At 62.2% G+C, this 18732-nt stretch overlaps 1 protein-coding gene across 2 annotated transcripts in view; it reads left to right on the forward strand.

Annotated features, from left to right (window-relative positions):
* Positions 1–1518: 1518 nt before the first annotated feature.
* The window catches only part of AGAP3 (ArfGAP with GTPase domain, ankyrin repeat and PH domain 3), a 79592-nt gene continuing 62378 nt past the window's right edge, over positions 1519–18732 (forward strand). The window contains exon 1 of one of the 2 annotated variants that reach the window (XM_031613823.2): positions 1519–1840. In XM_031613823.2, coding sequence (XP_031469683.2) covers positions 1558–1840 — 283 coding nt within the window. In that variant the 5' untranslated portion in view covers positions 1519–1557. The remainder of the gene's footprint in view (positions 1841–18732) is intronic. The other variant, XM_031613827.2, reaches the window with a different exon arrangement.

Genomic DNA, 18732 nt, shown 5'->3' on the forward strand with positions numbered 1-18732 from the left:
GATTCTATGAGTTACAAACAAAGAGCAAAGCTGCTGCCTCAGCTCTGCAGCCTTGGGAGCACAGGACCTGCACACGGAGCTCCAGTGGCTGTGACAGTGGCTCACATCTGGAGCAAATACATCAACAGGCAATGCAGCGAGGAGCAGGCAGGGTTAAATGCAACGCTGGGAAGAGTCAGAGGCTTTTGTAAACAGAATAGTGACTCAGATCCGCGGAGAGGGCTCTGAAAGCACAAACACACACAGGTGAGGCTGCCCGTCAGCACAGCCCAGTGCACGTGGGGCTCTGAAAGCTTTCATCATGACCCTCAGAAAAGGCTTTATTGTTTTCTAAATAACTGCTCACGGTGGGCAGGGATGGGGAGGAAACGTCGCTGTGCCGTGTGCTGCGCAGCCCTGCACGGGGACAGCAGCTGTGGGCTGCCCTCCTTGGGGAGCTCCCACCCCACTCTGATCTGGGGGCCCTGCTGGGGCTGGGGGGGACCAGAGGGACCCCGAAGGGCCCCATCTTCAGCCTCACTGCAGGTCTGCGGAGCTCTGGAGGAACTCACAGAGACCAAAAGAGGGAGGCAGAGGGGTTGCGGGGGGTCGTCCCGCAGTCACCCTGACACCCAAACAGAGCGCCCCAAACCGCCCCTCCTGGGGGGTGGGGAAGGCGGTGGGAGGGGGCGATGGGCTGAGATGGGAGACCGGCCGAGGTCAGAAGATCACAGGGGGCGCTGCCCAGCACAACTCCGTACCGCGGGGCTCCCCTTGGGGCGCTGCCCCAGCACTGCGCCACGGCTGTGGGGGGCGGACCGCTCCACCACAGCCCCCCCCCGGGCCGCGGGCAGCTGCTGCTCTGCGCCCGGAGCCCCTCTTGCACCGACCTCGGGGGCTGTGGGATTCTCCCTCCGCGTTTTCTCACCCCCTCTCTCCCAGCTGTTTCGCACAGCAGTTTTTCCCACCCTCAGATCCGCTCCCCTGAGCACCGCGTGGCGCAGCCCCGTGGGGGTCCTGGCTCGGCAGGGCCCGGTTCCCTCGGCCCGCATAGAATCACAGAACGGTCTGGGTTGCGAAGGAGCACAGTGCTCATTCGGTTCCAACCCCTGCTATGTGCAGGTCGCCAACCAGCAGCCCAGGCTGCCCAGAGCCACATCCAGCCTGGCCTCGGATGCCCGCGGGGATGGGGCATCCACAATCTCCTCGGGCAACCCGGCGCAGGCCGGGCAGGATCCGGCCCATAGCGGGAACACCGGGACCGCGCGGCGCCGTGCGGCATCGTGGGGACGCGGCGGGGGCGGCGGGGCCATCCCGAGGCCACGGGACATCGCGGGGCTCCGCACCCCCCGGCCCGGCCCGGCCCCCGCCGCCCCCTCCCCGCCCCGCCCCGGGGCCGCTCCGCACGGCGCTGACGCGCGAGGCGGGGGCGGTGCGTGACGCGGGCGCTGCCGGCGGGGAGCGGAGCGGAGCGGAGCGGCGGGGGCGGCCGAGAGCCGCATCCCGGCAGAGCGCGCCCCGCGCGGCCATGCAGCGGATCCCGGCGGCCCCGCGCTGACCGCCGCCGCCGCCGCCGCCATGAACTTCGCGGGCGGCGCCGGGCAGAGCCCGCAGCAGCAGAGCCTGGCGGCGCCCGGCGGCCCCGTGCCGGTGCCGGTGCCGGTGCCCGGACCGTCGGGCCCGCAGCCCGGCGGGCCGCCGCCGCCGCAGTTCGGGCTGTCCAACTCGGCCGCCATCCGCGCGGAGATCGGCCGCTTCGAGTCGGTGCACCCCAACATCTACGCCATCTACGACCTCATCGAGCGCGTGGAGGACCTGGCGCTGCAGAGCCAGATCCGCGAGCACGTCATCTCCATCGAGGGTGAGCGGACCGAACCGAGCCGGGCCGAGCCGCGCCGCGCCGCCCTTTGTCCCACCGCACTGCGCCCGGGCCCTGCGGCAGCGGCCGCCCCCGGCACTGCGGCCCGCGGGGGCGGTGCGGGGCTGCGGGGCTGCGGGGCTGCGGGGCTGCGGGGCGGCGCTGCGCGGGTCGGGCCGCGCGTCCGGCGGGGCGCTGCGGGCGGGGAGCGCCGGCGATGCGCAGCGCTGCGGCGGAACGGCCGAAGGACGGGCGGGCGGGGCGGGGGGGGCCGGGCGCCGCCCGCACGTGTCGGCTCGGCCCGGAAGGTCGCGGGTCGCCCTCGTGCCGGAGCTCCGGAGCGGCCGTGCCGGGGGGGCCCCGAACCGAACCGCCGCCGTCCCGGCGCGGGGCTGCGGGGCGGCGCGCGGGATGCGGCGGCCCCGACCCGGCGCCGCGGTGTCCCGGCGGCCGAGTCCGTTTTGGGCCGGGGACGGGGGGAGGGGAGCTGGGGGAGATCCGCGGGACGGACGGGCTGAGGGCGCGCCGGTCCCGGGATGGGTTCGGTCCGTCCCGCGGCGCGGGAACAAAGGGCTCGGCGTGCGGAGATGGAAAACCGATCGAAGCGGGGGGGGCTCGGGGGGCTCTCCCGGCTCTGTGAGCGCTCCGTGAGGTTCTGCCGCAGAGGCCGGCGGTGAGCGGCACGCGGGGGGTGGGCGCGATGGGCGCCATTCCGGGCTGGAGGCGGGACGTGGGGTCAGGGGAGGGGACACGAAGGGCCCCCCAGCCCCCTTCCCCCGGCTGTCCTTCAGGATGTAAACATTGGTGGGCCGGAGATGCGCGCGCCGCGCTGCGTCTCTTAGCAACCTCACATCCCGCACTGCGCGCTGCTGCTGGAGGATGCCGAGAGCCCAGCCTGCCCTGAACCCAGCCTGCCCTGAGCAGGTGGCCATTGGTGGCACCAACGGGGCTATGAGTGCGGTGTGTGCTGCAGTCTGGAGAAGAGCTGGATGGCGTTGCTGGTGGCTCACGGCACACCAGGGGCTGTGATGGAGATGCGGTACAGAAGGGAGGTGGTTCTGAGCCCCGGCTCTGTGCTCCGTGCTGGAATTGCTGGCTGCTGTTTGCTTTCCTTGCTCAGGCTTGCAGTGACTGCTCTGTGCTCTTTGGATGTGTTGCTTACAGCGCTGCTCACATCTGCAGTGCCAAGTGCTGGAATTGGCCAAACTTCTTCCTGCTCTCCTGGTTCTGTTTGTGGGCAGTTCCTTCCTTTGTGGAAGGGAGGGAGGTGTGGGCCGGGTCTTGGTGAGCACACGGGGTGATGGGCCCAGCTGTGTCCCTATGGCTGAGCCCCGGTGGTGCTCGTGGCTGCTGACCACGTTTGGGCAGCGCCAGGGGTCGGCAGAAAGCTCTCCCCTCCTGGGCTCTTCCCTCACTGCACTGCAGACTGCAGGGCTGTGTTTGGGATTTGTGTGTCTGCATACAGCAAAATGAAGCACAGCACGGTGCGGTGGTGCAGCCCCTGCCTTGCTGGAGCCTTGCTGTCCCAGGTGGGTCCATGTAGGGCGTGCAGCTGAGATGCAGTTGTGATGTGGGGCTGCTTATTGTAGGAGTTCTGTCCATCTCACTGTGGGTCATCAGTACCCAGTGCACATCTCTGAGAGCTGCCAGTGTGACAGGATGTGCTCCTTCGGTGTCTTTGTGCCTGAAGCCTCTGGGACCAATGGATGGCGTCTCTTCCTGCCTCTCTCTGATGGGTGACACCGGTTGGACATGGTCACTTTGCTCAGTTCCAGCAGAAGTCGTGCAGCCCCAGCCCTTTGTGCAGCACCTGGCAGTGCCCGGCGATGTGGCCGTGCCAATGGGGCCGCGCAGTGCGCGCGGGGCAGCTCAGGGGAGGCATTGCTGAGCCAGCTGCATCCTGCCTGCTGTGCCCCTCTGTGCACCTGTGGACTCCCTGAGCTGTCTGAGCATGGGGAGCGCTGGCTGCAGAACGATGGAGCTGGATCGGGTGGGAGCAGCGGGGCCGGAGCGGGATGGGGCTCCTCACCCACCCAGCACTGTGCTGGGGATGCTGTGCACACGTGGGGGTGGTTCTCACCTCAGCTCCCAGCACAGGATGAGGATGGGAGTTGGAGAAGCAGAGGATGCTGCTCAGCACTGTGATTGATGGAGCTGGGAGGCAGTGGCAGCAGTGAGGTGGGGGGGTGGGATACAGCGGGGGCAGGGCTGAGGGATGCTGGCATGGTGGATGGAGCCGTGGCATGCAGAGCTATGTGCTGGGGCAGCAAGGGCTGTGCTGCAACCTCACGGTGCTGTGAGCCTGGCAGAGCACAGCACAGCAGAGCATGGCTGAGCATGGCAGAGCCCAGCAGAGCATGGCTGAGCATGGCAGAGCACAGCAGAGCATGGCAGAGCATGGCAGAGCCCAGCAGAGCATGGCAGAGCATGGCAGAGCACAGCAGAGCATGACGGAGCACGGCAGCACTGAGTGCTGTGTTCTGCTGCAGTGTGGCCCATGGTCAGACCCAGCTCTCCCACTTGGGCTGATCAGGAGGCAGTCACTCACTGCACCAGCACCACGTGGGCTGAGCGAGGAGGTGGTGACACACAGGCAGGGATGGGTGGGAGGGCAGAACGGGCCATTTTTACCCAGTGTGGCTGATTTGTGGCGGTGACAGACAGCTCACAGCTCTTACTGTGCCACTGCAGGGTTGCAGATTCGTGATCTTTGAGGTCCCTTCCAACCCGGGCCATTCTGTGATTCTGTTGCAGGATGCCTCCTGGCTGCAGGCCTGATCTCTGAGAGCCGTGGGCAGTGCCATGCTCTGGAGTTGGGCGGGGGGGAGGAAGGCTGTGCCCAACCCGGGCTGGCAGTGCAGGGCAGAGGGAGCACGGCTGTCTGCCACTGAGCCAGGGGTGGGCAGTGTCTGCTGTGCTGATCTGCGATCACAGCTGGCGGTGAGGGAAGGAGCTGTGGGCAGTGCCAGCGAGCTCAGGGAAGGAGTGCTGTGCAGAGGGCTCGATGTGAGGCATTCAGGGCCAGGCTGGATGTGGCTCTGGGCAGCCTGGGCTGCTGGTTGGTGACCTGCACACAGCAGGGTGTTGGAACCTGATGAGTGTTGTGGGCCTTTGCAACCCAGGCCGTTCCATGGTTCTGTGATTCTGTGTGCAGGCAGAACTGCTAGAAATGGAGAGGTAGGAGCTGCCGTGCAACTCATGCTGCTCAGAGCTCTCAGCCCCCGCTGGCACCGTTGTGCTTCAGTTGCATCCCTTGCTGGGAAGCAGCAGAGCTGTTTCTGTTCGTGATCTCACCTTCCTACTTCGGTGTCTGGTTCTGAAATCCCTCCTCCAGGACTTGGCGAGTCGGAGCCTCCCGCTCAGCAGCTGCAGGAGGGAACGCAGCACGGCTGGGCTATTTCTGCTGGTGGTGAATGAACGTGGCCAGAGCTTCCATTCCGTCTGCCTACCCTTGTGATGCTCTGGGCATTGCTGGGCGTGCAGATCCAGGTGGGTGCTGTGAGTGCCGTGCTGATGCCATGGAGACTTCCAGGGCAGGAAGGATCAAATTCCCCGTCATTTCACAGCACGCCTTCCTGCTGAAAGGAAGTTGGTGCAGCAGCCGGGCAGAGCAGAGCAGAGCAGAGGTGCTGCACAGAGGAGCTGCACAGAGGAGCTGCTCAGCCCGGAGCTGCTCTGATTGCAGGCTCTGTGCCGGGGGCTGCATGGCGGCTCTGCAGCCTCTGGTGCTGTGAGTCACGGGAAGCTGCAGCCTGAGGGGACGTCTGGGATGGTTCCTCCCTGGTAATCTGCGTGTGATGAAATCCTCTCCGTCACCACGTGCTGCAGGGCTGTGGTGGAAGCCTGCTCCTGGAGTCCTGCAGGGTCTGTGTGATCCGCTCAGCTCCATCTCACACCCTGGCTGTGCTGCAGGCGCCACGGGCTGTTGGTCCTGCGCAGCACTGCGGCCATTGCCCACCTGCATCCTGCTGTTGTTTTCTGCCCGCTTCGGGTCGTTGTTACCCAGCAGTGAGTCCTGGCCTTCATTAACCCTGTTTTAACCACTCAGATAATCACAGAACGCCAGGGATTGGAAGGGACCTCTGAGGATCATCCATCCCATCTCCCTGCAGGAGCAGGAGCACCTGGATTGGGTCACACAGGGGGTGGCAGAGCGGATTTCAGGTTGTTACAAGAGCTCTGTTCTGGCACCAGTCACAACTGGGAGAACACAAATGGGGGAGCGCTTGGAACTGAGCAGCTGGGAAGTGGGGATCTGTGCCACAGGTGGGGGGGAGAGGAGTCGGCCGCAGGATGGGGTGGGTATGGGGTGAGGGCAGGCAGCTGCGGTTTGTGTGCAGTGAAGGAGGACCACAGCTGTGCAGCGCGGGCTGGGGCTCCATGCGTGGTCCTGGCAGCTCCATGCGTGGCTCTGGGCTGCAGTTTGGACACGCTGCTGGAGTGCTGGAGGGGAGCAGGCGAGGTTTGGCTTTGGGCAGAGACACTCTGGGAACAGAATGGCAGAACTGAGTCATTGGCAGAGCAGAGATGAAATGAACACATGAGGCCAGGAGCAGTGCGAAGAGAGAGGAGGAGGCGGCGGCAGGGCTGGGGGCAGCTGGCAGTGCTGCTCCGGGGAGCGCTGGCAGTGCAGCCTCACAGCCATCCCGGGGGGTTTCATCCCACTGGGGTCCTGATGCTCCTTCAATGTGTGCAGTTATCTCTGCTAAACACCTGCAGTGTGGTTCTCTGATCAGCGTCCGTCTCAGCCTGCAATAGGTTTGCCCTTTGCTGCGCTCTGGGAGGTGGGTGCAGTTCCCTCCCCATGAGCTGTGAGCTCTGGGCTGCTCTGCGGTCCTGCAGCCGATGAGTGTTGCAGGGTGAAGTCCATCACAGTCTGATGTTGCTGTTTCATAACCCAAAGTTTGGGAGTTTTGGTGCAGTGCCGCTTGTGGTGCCGACCGCCCCTCCTGGCTGCGCGGTGCCGCCGGGCAGAGCAGTGTGCCATGTTATTTCATCTGCTACTCATATGTGAGAATGAACCCTGCCTTTACTCCTTGCTCTCTCTTCTTCGTCGTAGCTCTCCTGAGCTCAGCCATGGGCTGATGCCACTCTTTCCTATTTATCCTCATTAACGTGACCTAATTGGCACTCTCCATGTGCACAGCGTCTCGTGTCTGAGCGCAGCAAGGAGCCCGGCCAGCTCTCCAAATGTGGCTCTCACCACACTCGTGTTCCTTTGCGCTGGGATGCTTTCTGGTTGTTCCATCAGCTCTGAGGACCTGCCAGCTCCCAGCAACGCTCTTACTGCAGATCTGCTTCCAATAAGCTCATGCTGGAGGCTGTGTGCTGTCCTTCCTCCTGCACTGCAGGATGGCCCTTCTCTGTGCTGCCACTGCCTGATCCACGGCTGGGGATGTGCCGGGGGGCTTTGGGGGCTGGGAACACTGCAGGATGGGTACAGCAGGGTACAGCAGCAGCACAGGGCACTGTGCATGTTGGAAATCACAGAATCATAGAATGGCCTGGGTTGGAAGGGACCTCAAGGATCACGAAGCTCCAACCCCCCACCAATGCAGGGCCACCAACCTCCACATTTCACAGCAGCCCAGGCTGCCCAGGGCCCCATCCAACCTGGCCTTGAACACCTCAGGGATGGACGGGGCATCCACAGCCTCTCTGGGCAGCTGTTCCAGCACCTCACCACTCTCACAGGAAATGACAGCAACATAAATGGCTGTGGAGAAGCTCACTCAGCCCCCGTCTGCTCTGAGGTCCCTGCTGGGAAGCTGTGGGGAGGTGGATGCTGGCTGGGCAGTGATAGGGGCTGATGTGTGTGCGGAGTTTGGCTGAGGGCTGGGGCTGCAGTGTGTTCTGCTCTGCCCTGGGGCACAGCAGGAGCGCTGCGCACAGTGCGGGGAGGCCTGGGTCCAGATGGATGGGAACTGCTGGAGGGAGCCCAGCTGTGGGGTGGTGGGGCCTGGAGCACCTCCTGATGGGGCAGGCTGAGAGCCCTGGGCTGTGCACGTGGAGGAGAGAAGGCTGAGGGATCTGAGTGGTGCTGATGGAGATCTGAAGGGAAAGGCAGGGGAGGGGGCCGGGCTCTGTTTGGTGGTGCTCAACACCAGGACAAGGAGCAGCCAGCACAGACTGCAGCCCAGGAGTTCCATCTGAACATGAGGAGGAATTTCTGTGCTGTGAGGGTGGCAGAGCCCTGGGACGGAGCCCAGAGAGGTGGGGGAGTCTCCTCTGGAGATCCCAAACCCCCCTGGATGCTGTGCAGCTGCTGTAGGGAACTGCTGTGGGGGGATGGAGAGGGGCAGCTCCAGAGAGAGCTCCCAACCCTGCAGCTCCGGGATGCTGGGATGCTGTGCACGGCCTCGGGCACCTCTGAGGATGGGGCACCCAGAGCTCCGTGCGCAATGCTGCTCAGTGATGGCAGTGTTGGATGGCAGCCTCATCTCCCTGCACGTACTGAGTTGCCTTTATCAGCTGTACTTGAAGCACACGTGAGGCTGAGCTCGGCTCTATACCCAAACTTCTGTTTGAATGAAATCCAGTTTCAGTTAATCCTTCCCCTGATTTTGCAGGGGATCTCCAGGCAGGCAGTGTGGGGGGGCTGTGCCCCATCTCTGCATGCTGAGGAGGCTTCGCTCCATCTCAGTCATTCCTGGTTGACTGCAGTTTGGCACTCCAGCACTTCAATGTGTGCTGAAAATTAGAGGAGCGGTCTGTTCTGTGAGCTTCCCCATCTGAGAGCATTCCATTCGAGCTCTTTGTATCGTTGGATTTGAAATTCTGTTCCAATGACATTGCCCTTCCTTTTTGCACAGACACGTAGGCAGCTCACGGCTGTGGAGCTGTTTGTGCTGGGTGGCTCTGCCTGCCCCCCCCCGCCCCGCGGTGCCCTGCAGGGCTGCTGCTTCCTGCTGGCCATTGTCATGGGCTCTGCTTTCCCCCAAAGTTTGCAGCTTCCCGCACCAATTTTGGTACTTCCTTTGCCCGACAACTTACTGACATCTGTTTCCTCCTCTATTTTTTTTTTCTTTCCCTTTTTACCCTTTTTTGGCATTTGGATGTTAATGGCTTCTGAGCTTGTTCGAGTCATCAGCCCAATTGCTGCCGTTGGTTTTGCTGTGGTAGAAGCAGCAGGGCTGGAGGTGTCTGCAGACCCCCGTCCCCATGCAGAGCCGCGGTGCTGCCCCGTGCCCTCCTCTCCTTGAGCTCACTGTGCCACTCCTGACGTGCAGTGCGGGGCTCCCAGCCAAGGCAGCGTGCTAAAATGAGCGCGTGGTTAACGAGGTTTTGGTTTGCACGGATTCCCAGGGGGGCAGTACCTGCAAAAGGCCCCGTGGTGGTGTGGGGAGGCTGACGGGGCGCTGCGCTGTGAGGGGGGGCCGCTGCCCCTCGATGGGGTAGTGCTGCAGGGCCGGGGGCTGCAGGCGTAGCGCTGGGCACCCAGGGCACGGGTGAGGCAGGGGATGGTGTGTGCAGGGCAGCGGTGCGTGCGCTGTGCTGCCGTTGGTGCTCTTACCCATCTGCCCACTCTCGTAGTGATGGGGTCAGTGCTGGAGCCTGGCCCTGCTGTGAGGGCAGGGATGGCACACTGTCGGGCTGAGCGTTGGAAATTGTCTTTAAATCCAAGTCTCTAATTCTGCCGTTTCCATGGAAATGGAACGATCTTGTGATGAAGACTTGTGATGAGGCTGGGGGTGGGCGTGCTCCATTTGGGCCCTCAGAACTGCAGTGTGCCCCGCTCCGCCAGGCTGCTCGCACCAGGAGGGGCTGCGGGGCTCCTGTGCTGTGTGGGTCCATGTGAGGGGCACGGGGCACTGGGCACTCTGAGCCTCACAGTGCCCAACTGCAGCAGTGCTGCCCATCTCTGGAGGTACCCGAGGCTGCGGGTGGGGCTCTGGGCATCCTGAGATGGTGGGGGGCACCCAGCCCTCTGCAGGGGGAGTCTGGGAGGTTCCTTCCAACCCAACCGTTCTGTGCTTCTGTGATCTGTAAGGACCCTTCCAAGCCAGCCTTTCTATGCCTCTCCGAACACGGATGGCTCTGAGTTGAGAGAGTGCAGAGTTCTTGGATTGCAGCACTCTGTGGCTCTGACAGCACTGCCACCAGCACTCTGTGTGGCTTTAATGCCTGTAATTACTTTAACATTGCTTAAAAATGTGAGTACTTACCAATAAACCATGGATGGATGTAAAGCCTGGAGGAAGCAGCAGGGAGGGCAGCACGAAGCCCGGCAAGAGGAGCCAGGTGAGCTCAGGACTGAGGCAGAACATGATGCTGTGGCACAGCTCAGAGCCACCCGGACACAGCTTCAAAGCACCCAGCTCTTCATGGAGAGCAGCTGTGCTGGGGATGCAGGCAGCACTTGTGGGGCCTCACGTGGGAGCCTGCATTGCTCTGCAGAGCACCAGAGCTGCAGCTCAGGTGCAGGAGATCATTCTGATGTACTGCATATTCAGTGGCTTTTTCCAGCCCAGAGGAGTGCAGGGATGTGGCACAGGGACATCTCTGCTGCATCTGTGGTCCGTTATCAGTGACAACACCTGGGACTCAATGGGAGGAGGATTTCAGCCCGGACTTCAGCTGGAAGCATTCCTGTGTGTGTGACACGACTGGTTGCGTTGAGATAAACCTGAGCAGCAGCAATAGGGCTGTAAGTCAGGCACTGGGAACAGAGAGGCCCCAGAATCGACAATCCTTTGTCATTGCTTTACAGCACTCTGTTGGGCAGGAGCTGCTCCGTGGCTGCATCCAACTGCACGTCTGCAGGGTGGGCAGTGGGTGCTGGGAGCTGCTCTGCACTGGGGCTCCGTTGGCGGTGCAGGAGCTTCCAGCATCCAGCAGTGTGCACGGGGAGGCGTGAGCTGTGGCTGCAGGCGGCCGTGTGCCCTCAGCTCAGTGCACTCCTATGGGCAGCAGGGATCCCTGTCCAGGTGGGACCCCCAGATTCCAGCTCTGTGGCTCAGAGGTCCCTTCGCTCTTCCCATCGCTCAGCAGAGGCTGTACAGCTTCAGCAGAGCTCCCTTCTTTTTCCCTAACCTCGTTTTTGGAAAGATCTAAATTGCTTCTGCTCCAACTTCTATAAATAGGTTCCGGGTGCCAGGAGGTGGCACTGAAATCCCCACTGCAGCCCTGGGGCTGGCGGGGTGCTGAGCCCCCTGCTGCCATCACTGCGTGGCACCGCAGTGTCCTTGGGGCGGTGCAGCACGGTGCTGCCCTGCAGGACCCCCACGCTGTGGCACAGTGGGGCTGTGGCCCTTCTCCTGCGCTTGGCCCCATCAGCTGAGTGCTTGCCAGGCGTTCTGCAGTGCAGCACTGCTTCTCACCCATCTCCTCCTGCCCGTGAGCTGCCTCACTGATTTGCTGTCCCCTGGATGGCACTGGGAGGGAGCAGCAAACTCATTGCTCCCTGTTGGCCTCAACCTCTTCCTCCTCCTTCTCCTCCTCCTCTGGCACTGCAGACTTTGTGCCCCCCACCCTCACCCTGCTCATGCTGCTCGCAGGACCTGGGCCAGGCTTCGGTCATCTGCCCTTCTCAGAGCCTTCCTGGTTGCTGTGTCTGATTTGGGATCTGAGTGGGGTCAGTGTGGGGGGCTGGCTGGGAGTGCAGCACGGAGCTCCAGCTGCAGCCATGGGGCCGCTCAGATCCGCATTCCTGCTTTGTTCTCTCTTCCTTTCTCAGTAGTTGCCCGTGCTCTGTTTGCTTTCTGATTGCTGCCAGTGTGCAGAATGACCTCAGGATTTCATTTCTGATGCTAACAAGGAAGTGCAGCTCATTATTCTGTATGCAAAATGAGATCTCTTTCTCTGCGCTTTACGCTGATCTCCACCCGCAGTCACCTGGTTGCTCAGCATTTTAAGCTCCTTCTGTTTTCATTACCCTGAGCAATGCTCTGGAGCTGCTCTGTTGTCTCCTTGCAGTGCTGCCTGCACACATTGCACTCATTGCAGTGCTCCCCATTGCAGTGCTGTGCCAGTACTGTGCCCAGTGCTGTGCAAGTACTGTGCCCAGTGCTGTGCTCAGTGCTGTGCCCAGTGCTGTGCTCAGTGCTGTGCTCAGTGCTGTGCTCAGTGCTGTGCCCAGTGCTGTGCTCAGTGCTGTCCCCAGTGCTGTGCTCTGTGCTGTGCCAATGCTGTGCCAATGCTGTGCTCAGTGCTGTGCCCAGTGCTGTCCCCAGTGCTGTGCCAGTGCTGTGCCCAGTGCTGTCCCCAGTGCTGTGCCAGTGCTGTGCTCAGTGCTGTCCCCAGTGCTGTGCCAGTGCTGTGCCCAGTGCTGTCCCCAGTGCTGTGCAAGTGCTGTCCCCAGTGCTGTGCCAGTGCTGTGCCCAGTGCTGTGCTCAGTGCTGTGCCATTACTGTCCCCAGTGCTGTGCCCAGTGCTGTGCCAGTGCTGTGCTCAGTGCTGTCCCCAGTGCTGTGCAAGTGCTGTCCCCAGTGCTGTGCCAGTGCTGTGCCAGTGCTGTGCCCAGTGCTGTGCCCAGTGCTGTGCTCAGTGCTGTGCCATTACTGTCCCCAGTGCTGTGCCCAGTGCTGTGCCAGTGCTGTGCCCAGTGCTGTGCCCAGTGCTGTGCTCTGTGCTGTGCTCAGTGCTGTGCCCAGTGCTGTGTCAATGCTGTGCCCAGTGCTGTGCTCAGTGCTGTGCCCAGCGCTGTGCTCTGTGCTGTGCTCAGTGCTGTGCCAGTACTGTCCCCAGTACTGTCCCCAGTGCTGTGCCCAGTGCTGTGCCAATGCTGTGCCCAGTGCTGTACTCAGTTCTGTGCCAGTGCTGTGCCCAGTGCTGTGCCAGTGCTGGGCTCTGCACTCTGACTGGGCAGAGGCTGCTCAGTGAGAGCCATCCTCCATCCCTTCCCAACTCAATGCACTCTTTATGCTCCCAGCCAGCTGCTGTTCCGCATGGAACCCATCCTGAGTTTCCTGTTTGCTGCCCTCCTGGCTGTTGCTGCGTGCCATGGCTGTGCCACTGCTGCACATGGGCTGGGGTTGTGCCCCCGTTGCCCTTTCCTGGGTGGAAGTTCTGGTCCTGCAGCTGCTGTCTGGTGTCAGCAGGACGGGCTTTAGGGGTGGGCGCACACAGGGCTGAGCAGTGCCAGCACTGCTGTGTGCAGAACATTGCTGTGTGCTCGCAAGGCTTCTGCCCAGCATGGAGCTGGCTCCACCAGCCTGTGGGCACAGACAGCTTGAACTGGTGGGCATCCAACCGTGGAGAGAATGTCAGCACACTGCAGAGGATGTAAAGCTGGAGAAGACCCCTGAGATTCCCGTGCCCATCCCCAGCCTACCCCCACCATGCCCACTGACCACATCCCCCAGTGGTGACCCCCAGGATGGTGACCCCCTACCCCTGGGCAGCTGTGCCGGTGCCCAATGGCTCTTTGGAGGAGAAATTGGTCCCAACATCCATCCTGACCCTCCCTGGGCACAGCATGGGACCACCCCCTCTCACCCTATTGCTGTTACTGGAGCAGAGGCCGGTCCAACCTCACTCCAAGCTCTCAGGATTCAGACAGAGCAGTGAGGTCTCCCTGCAGGAGACCTGGTTTGTGCCCAGGACTTCCAGATGTCACCATTAATGGCATACACAGGAGGGGCTCCTTGGGACAAGAAGGTTGTTATGTATATTTAATTGCTAATGGAGAAAAAGTGGATGTTACTGAACGTAAACCAAAGACATGAGTTAAGTAATGGAACAAGGTGCATCAGCAGCCCACGTCCAGCAGGGCTGAGTGGGAGCTGTGCTGTGGGGTTGGTCTGTGCTGGATGGGTCTGTTCTCAAAGCACAGATTGCAGCTGTTGGGCACAGCTGCCTCGTCCAGCTGTCAGTGTGTGAGCAGTGTGTTTGTACTGGGTTGTGCTTGGTTTAGGATGGAGTTGCACTGGGAGGGTCGGGTTGGATACTGGGATGTGGCCAGTGGGGATGGTGGGGCTGGGGTGGGGTTGGGGACCTCAGGGGTCTTTTCTGGCCTCAGTAATTCTGTGGTTCTATGGGCAGTCTCCTGATAAGAAGATAGAACAATTTCATATTGGTATGGTATGAAGGTCGGTATGAAAGGTGTAAGATGGATTAATTAGGCTCTCAGTATGGAGTTTCAATGAAAATGATACCAGAGCAGCTGGGCTTCCACTGGAGTTTTGCACCATCCTGGCCCCGTTTTGGGCTGGTGGGAGCAACGTGGACTCTGCCATGGAGGAGGGATGGCTTTGTGTCGTCACACAGCCCTCAGTGTCTGCAGAGAATGGCAGAAGCTCCCTGTCCCTCTGCTGGTTGGGTCAGGGCCGTCTTGCTGGGCACGGTGTACAGCTGCCCCTCCTGCCCCGCTTCTCACATCGGCTCTGATGACGTCTGCCCTTGTAGGAGCAGCAGTTCCAGAGCCGTGCCACCCATCACCGCCTCTGCCCCAACCACACAGGAAGCTCTGCTGGGGCTGTGGGCTGCACTCAGACCCCGCTGCGGTCAGCCCTACGGACTTCTATCTCAGCAGGGAACGGTGTGTGGCACAGAGGGGCTCCCCTGGGGCTGGGGGCCGTGGCACCAGTGGCTGCCTTTGGGGAGGAAGCGATGCACCGCTCTGAGGTGTCTGCGGTCACAGCAGAGCCTCTGGGGCACGGTGGGAACGCAGGCAGAAAGCCACAGCTTGCTTTGTTTTATCTGTGCCTGGTGTTTGTCTTTGTGCACATCCCCTGGGCTCTGCCCAGCCTGCAGTGCTGCACTGCTCCGTGCCGTGTGGGCTCTGAAATGAGGGGCTGGGGGGGTCCAGCCCTGGCCTGGAAAGCTGTGTGTTGGCGTTGGTTGTGGTGTGGAGCTGGAGGCGGGCGCACCGGGGTGCTGAGTGCCATCAGCACTGCTGTTAGGATGAGAGGGGTGGTCTCACATTGCATCACGGAGGGTCACGTTGGGTGTTAAGAACAATTTCTTCCCCACAGAGGAGTCGGGCACTGGCTCAGCCGCTCATGGGGCGGGGGGTCACCATCCTGGGGTGCCCAGCGCTGTGGGGGGGTGGTGGTGGGGGGGTGGTGGTGGGGGATGCGGGCAGTGGGCACAGTGGGATGGGCTGCAGCTGGGGATCTCAAAGGTCTTTTCTGCCCTGAATGATTGTGTCATTCTGTGGTGCCACAGGGTGACAGCAGGGCGTCCCCCAGCTCTCTGTGTGTGACTCACAGCGAGGGCTGGCAGTCAGGGACTGCAGGGTCTGGGTGGGCACAGCAGTGGGATGAGGGATGGGGGGTGCAGCTGGCAGTGGGGCTGCAGCACCAGGAGCCCAGGCCATGGTTCCATCTCTCTCCACTATACAGGATGGATGGCTGCTGTAATACATAACTTCATTATTATCATTTATTTGTATCATTTTGTCTTGAAATAGAGAAGTCATGTGAATTTGTTTGAAAGAAAGCAACGCTGAGACTAAACAAGGTGGTGGTGAGGCACTGGAACAGGTTGCCCAAGGAGGCTGTGGATGCCCCACCCCTGCAGGCATTCAAGGCCAGGCTGGATGTGGCTCTGGGCAGCCTGGGCTGCTGGTTGGCGACCTGCACACAGCAGGGGGTTGGAAATGGATGAGCACTGTGCTCCTTTTCAGCCTAGGCCATCATACAGTTCTATGACTCTATGATTATTTTAGTTGCAAGAGCCCCCTGCCCATGAACGTGCATTTGCCTTTCCATCTCAGCACGGGCTTTCTGCACACAAAACCATTTGTAAGGCCAGTTTCTAACACAGCCTTTAATTCCGTGCTCGCTGACTCTGCACAGACACTCCTTGCTCAGGAGCACATTGCACACACAGCACTGCGTGGGAGCTGCACGTCTGCTTCTGGCTGAGAGTCACCTCCTGGTGCCCTGCTGGCAGCCGGGCAGGTTGGGTTTGTGGTCGAGGAGGTCCTTTCCAACATGAATGGCCCTGTGCTTCTGTGCGTTGTGCCTGCAGGCACTGCGGGGCTGCTCAGCAGCCTGCCCAGCTGCCCCAGGAGCTGCCAGCTGCGGGCACATCCCTGTCCCTGCTGGTCTCGGGAGGAGCAGGGGGACCTCAGGTCCTGGTGGGTCCTGCAGCCGGGCTGGGGTCTGTGGGATGAGGCACGGCTGGGCACTGCCTTGCTCAGGCCTCGTTCATTCTGCATTTATATAGCTGGCTTGAGAGCGAGCTGCTTTAGGGCTGGAAAGAGCTGAGCAGTGAGGGAGGGCTTTGAAAGGCTGGGCTGGCTGCCTGTACGAAAGAAAGCTTAATTAACAAGCCAGGACTTGGCCAGGGATTGTGGTTACTTTTCTATTCTCGGAGCAATGGCGCAGGATCCAGAACAGTTGGAGTCATTGCTGGCCATTTGTAAGGCTTCAGGAACTGATGTGCAAAATAATCGTCAGCTCCTGGCTGCTGTCAGTGTGGAGGGGCTGCAGGCGAGGGGTTGTGCTGTGGGCAGGGGGCTGATGGGCTGTGGGCTGTGTTGGGTTACGTGGGATGACCCCATGATTGTGTGGTTGGGTTAACACTGCATTGGGTCGAGCTGTGGTTGGACTGGAGCAGCACATGGTGGAGCCCCAGCGCCGCCCCTCTCCATCACTCTCACTGTGTTTCTGCCTCTGCCCAGCTCTGCTTGAAGCCCAGCCACCGCCGTGGGCTGTGGGCACTGATTATGGGAGTTCAGTACCTGGAAGCTGCTGGGCCTGGGCCGCCCTGCCCTCTGGGATGGCAGGGATGGCAGGGATGGCAATGGGGCCTCGCTGAGGCTGCATGAGGGGGCTTTGTGTGGCTGTCCTGGGGGTGGGGACGGGTGGGAGCAGAGCAGGGGTGCAGAGGCTGTGTCTGAGGGAGGTGGCACCGATTCAGAGCAGCTCTGTTGAGCTCAGAGGCTCAAAGCAGTCAGCACAGGTGTGGGCAGAACCAGGAGGAGCACAAGCTGTGCGCTCACCCACTGACATGTGGCTGCAGGCGCTGTGCCCAGCAGTGCTGCTGTGATTTCCTGTGCTCTCCTTTCACTGCAGAGCACAGCTGTCAAACCACACCTCCATAGGAGCCCCGGCTGCCTGCTCATCACAGGGACACGTCCTCATCCACTCAGCCGCCCCTTCATGGAAGCTCTCAGCATCCCTTAGGAGCCATCAGAACTCAGAACTGGGGCTGGCACAAAGCCTGGGAGCTCCCAGCAGAGGCAGCGTTGCCCCAGCAGTGGTCAGAGCACGGAATCTGCTGAGCAGCCCAACGCTCAGCTGTTGCTCTCACCTCAAACACATCTTCCCCTTTCACTGTACGAAATGCTTTCAGGCTCTCCATTCACCTCAGTTCTCTGCAGACTGAGGCTGACGGCCGCCCGGTGCTGCAGGCAGGAGTGGGAAGCGGGGCTGAGGCTGGGGAAGGGCTGCAGGTGGGCTGCAGGCAGTTCTGCTGCTCCAGGACCGCAGTGTCTGTTCAGTGCCGCGCATGTTCTCACCCACAGCTCTGCTGTAACATTGGTGCACGGCGATGCGCCGCCTCCAGAGCTGTTTCCTTTCCTAAAACGATTGCTGCTGAGCTCTGCGCTCTGTTCTGCACGAAGTGGGGTTGCATTTCTAGAAAATGTGGTTTCTGGGTGCAGTGCAGTGGGGTGGCAGGGAGGTTTTGTCTCCTCGTGGCCTCCAGGTGCTTTCACCTGCCCACTGCATCCTCTTCCTGCACCGTCCATCCCTCAGGTTCACCCCTTTGCTGTTTCCATTTCTCACTTCCTCTGCCGCTGCTGGATTAAGAGGATTGTCGTTGCTGTGAGTGGTGATGGGAGGTGCTCCAGGACCCAAAGAGGGCTCTCTAGCCCTGCTTCCAGGCTGTCAGATGGGCTCTGCGCCCCTCCGTGCCATTCTATCGGACGGAGCCGCGACCGCAGCCGTCCCACGCTGCGATCCTCCCGCAGCAAAACCTCCCTGCACCTCCGTGCCCGACTCCGTCGGCGTTCGTGGAGGAGCGCGCAGGGCAGCCCAGCTCTGCCTTTCCCGTGTCGGGGCCCCACCCCGCAGCAGCGCTGGGCGGCAGCCAGCAGCGCAGCGCTCCGTGCAGCTGTTCCTCGGCCTCTCACGTCCTTCTGTTAATCGGAACCAGATGTTCGCTGCCGCAGCGCCGCGCCGCGCCTCACCGCCGCCCGCAGCAGCCCGGGCTCTCGCTGCCCGTTGTCCCCGTGTGCGGCCCCAGCCGGCGGCGGTCGGGGCGGTGGGATCGCAGTGCAGCGCGGCCGGCCTGAGCTCACCCGGCTCTCACCGTCGGCCCGTTGGTCGCTCCGCCTGCAGCCCCGGAGCTCCTCCACCGCCACCGCCCGCCGTTGTGTCATTCGCGTCCTTTGTTCTTGCTGCAGGAGCGACGCCGGGGGTTCACGCCGATACTGCGGCATTCGGAACCCTTTGCTTTATAATCAGCGAAAATACGGTTGTGTTACTGTGCCGTAGAGGCGGAGGTTGGTTGGATTACAGCAGCGCGGAAGTTGCGCGCTCCTGCGGGACGGGGAACGCGGCGCACAGCGGCGCGTAGAGGCTGAGGCGTCGCGTCCCGAGGGGGCGGGGGAGGCCGAGGCACCGATGGGGGACGAGGGGCGGGGGGGACGGCGGCCCCGGGCCGGGCGGGCTGCGCGCTGTCGGTGCCGTCGGTGCCGGGGCGGCGGGGCTCCGTGACTGGGCCGCCCTCCGCGGAGCCGCGCCTCCCGTGCCGATGCGCCGCGCGCTCCCGGGGCGGCACCGGGCGCGCGCACGGAGCCGGGCCCGTGGCTGCAGCGCCCCCTGCCGGCCGGCCTCGGCGGCGGCTCAGCGCGGAACGCCGGGCGGCAGCGCCCCCCCGTGGCGGCGCGGAGCAGCGGGGCGGACTCGCGGAGTCGCGGAGTCGCGGGGCAGCCGACCGCCGGGTCCGGGCCGGGGGGGCTCCGCGGGGCCGCTCCGGGCTCGAGGCCGGGGCGCGGAGGC

The sequence above is a fragment of the Phasianus colchicus genome, chromosome 6 (genome assembly GCF_987193195.1).
Source record: "Phasianus colchicus chromosome 6, bPhaCol1.hap1.1, whole genome shotgun sequence".
Lineage (NCBI taxonomy): Eukaryota > Metazoa > Chordata > Aves > Galliformes > Phasianidae > Phasianus > Phasianus colchicus.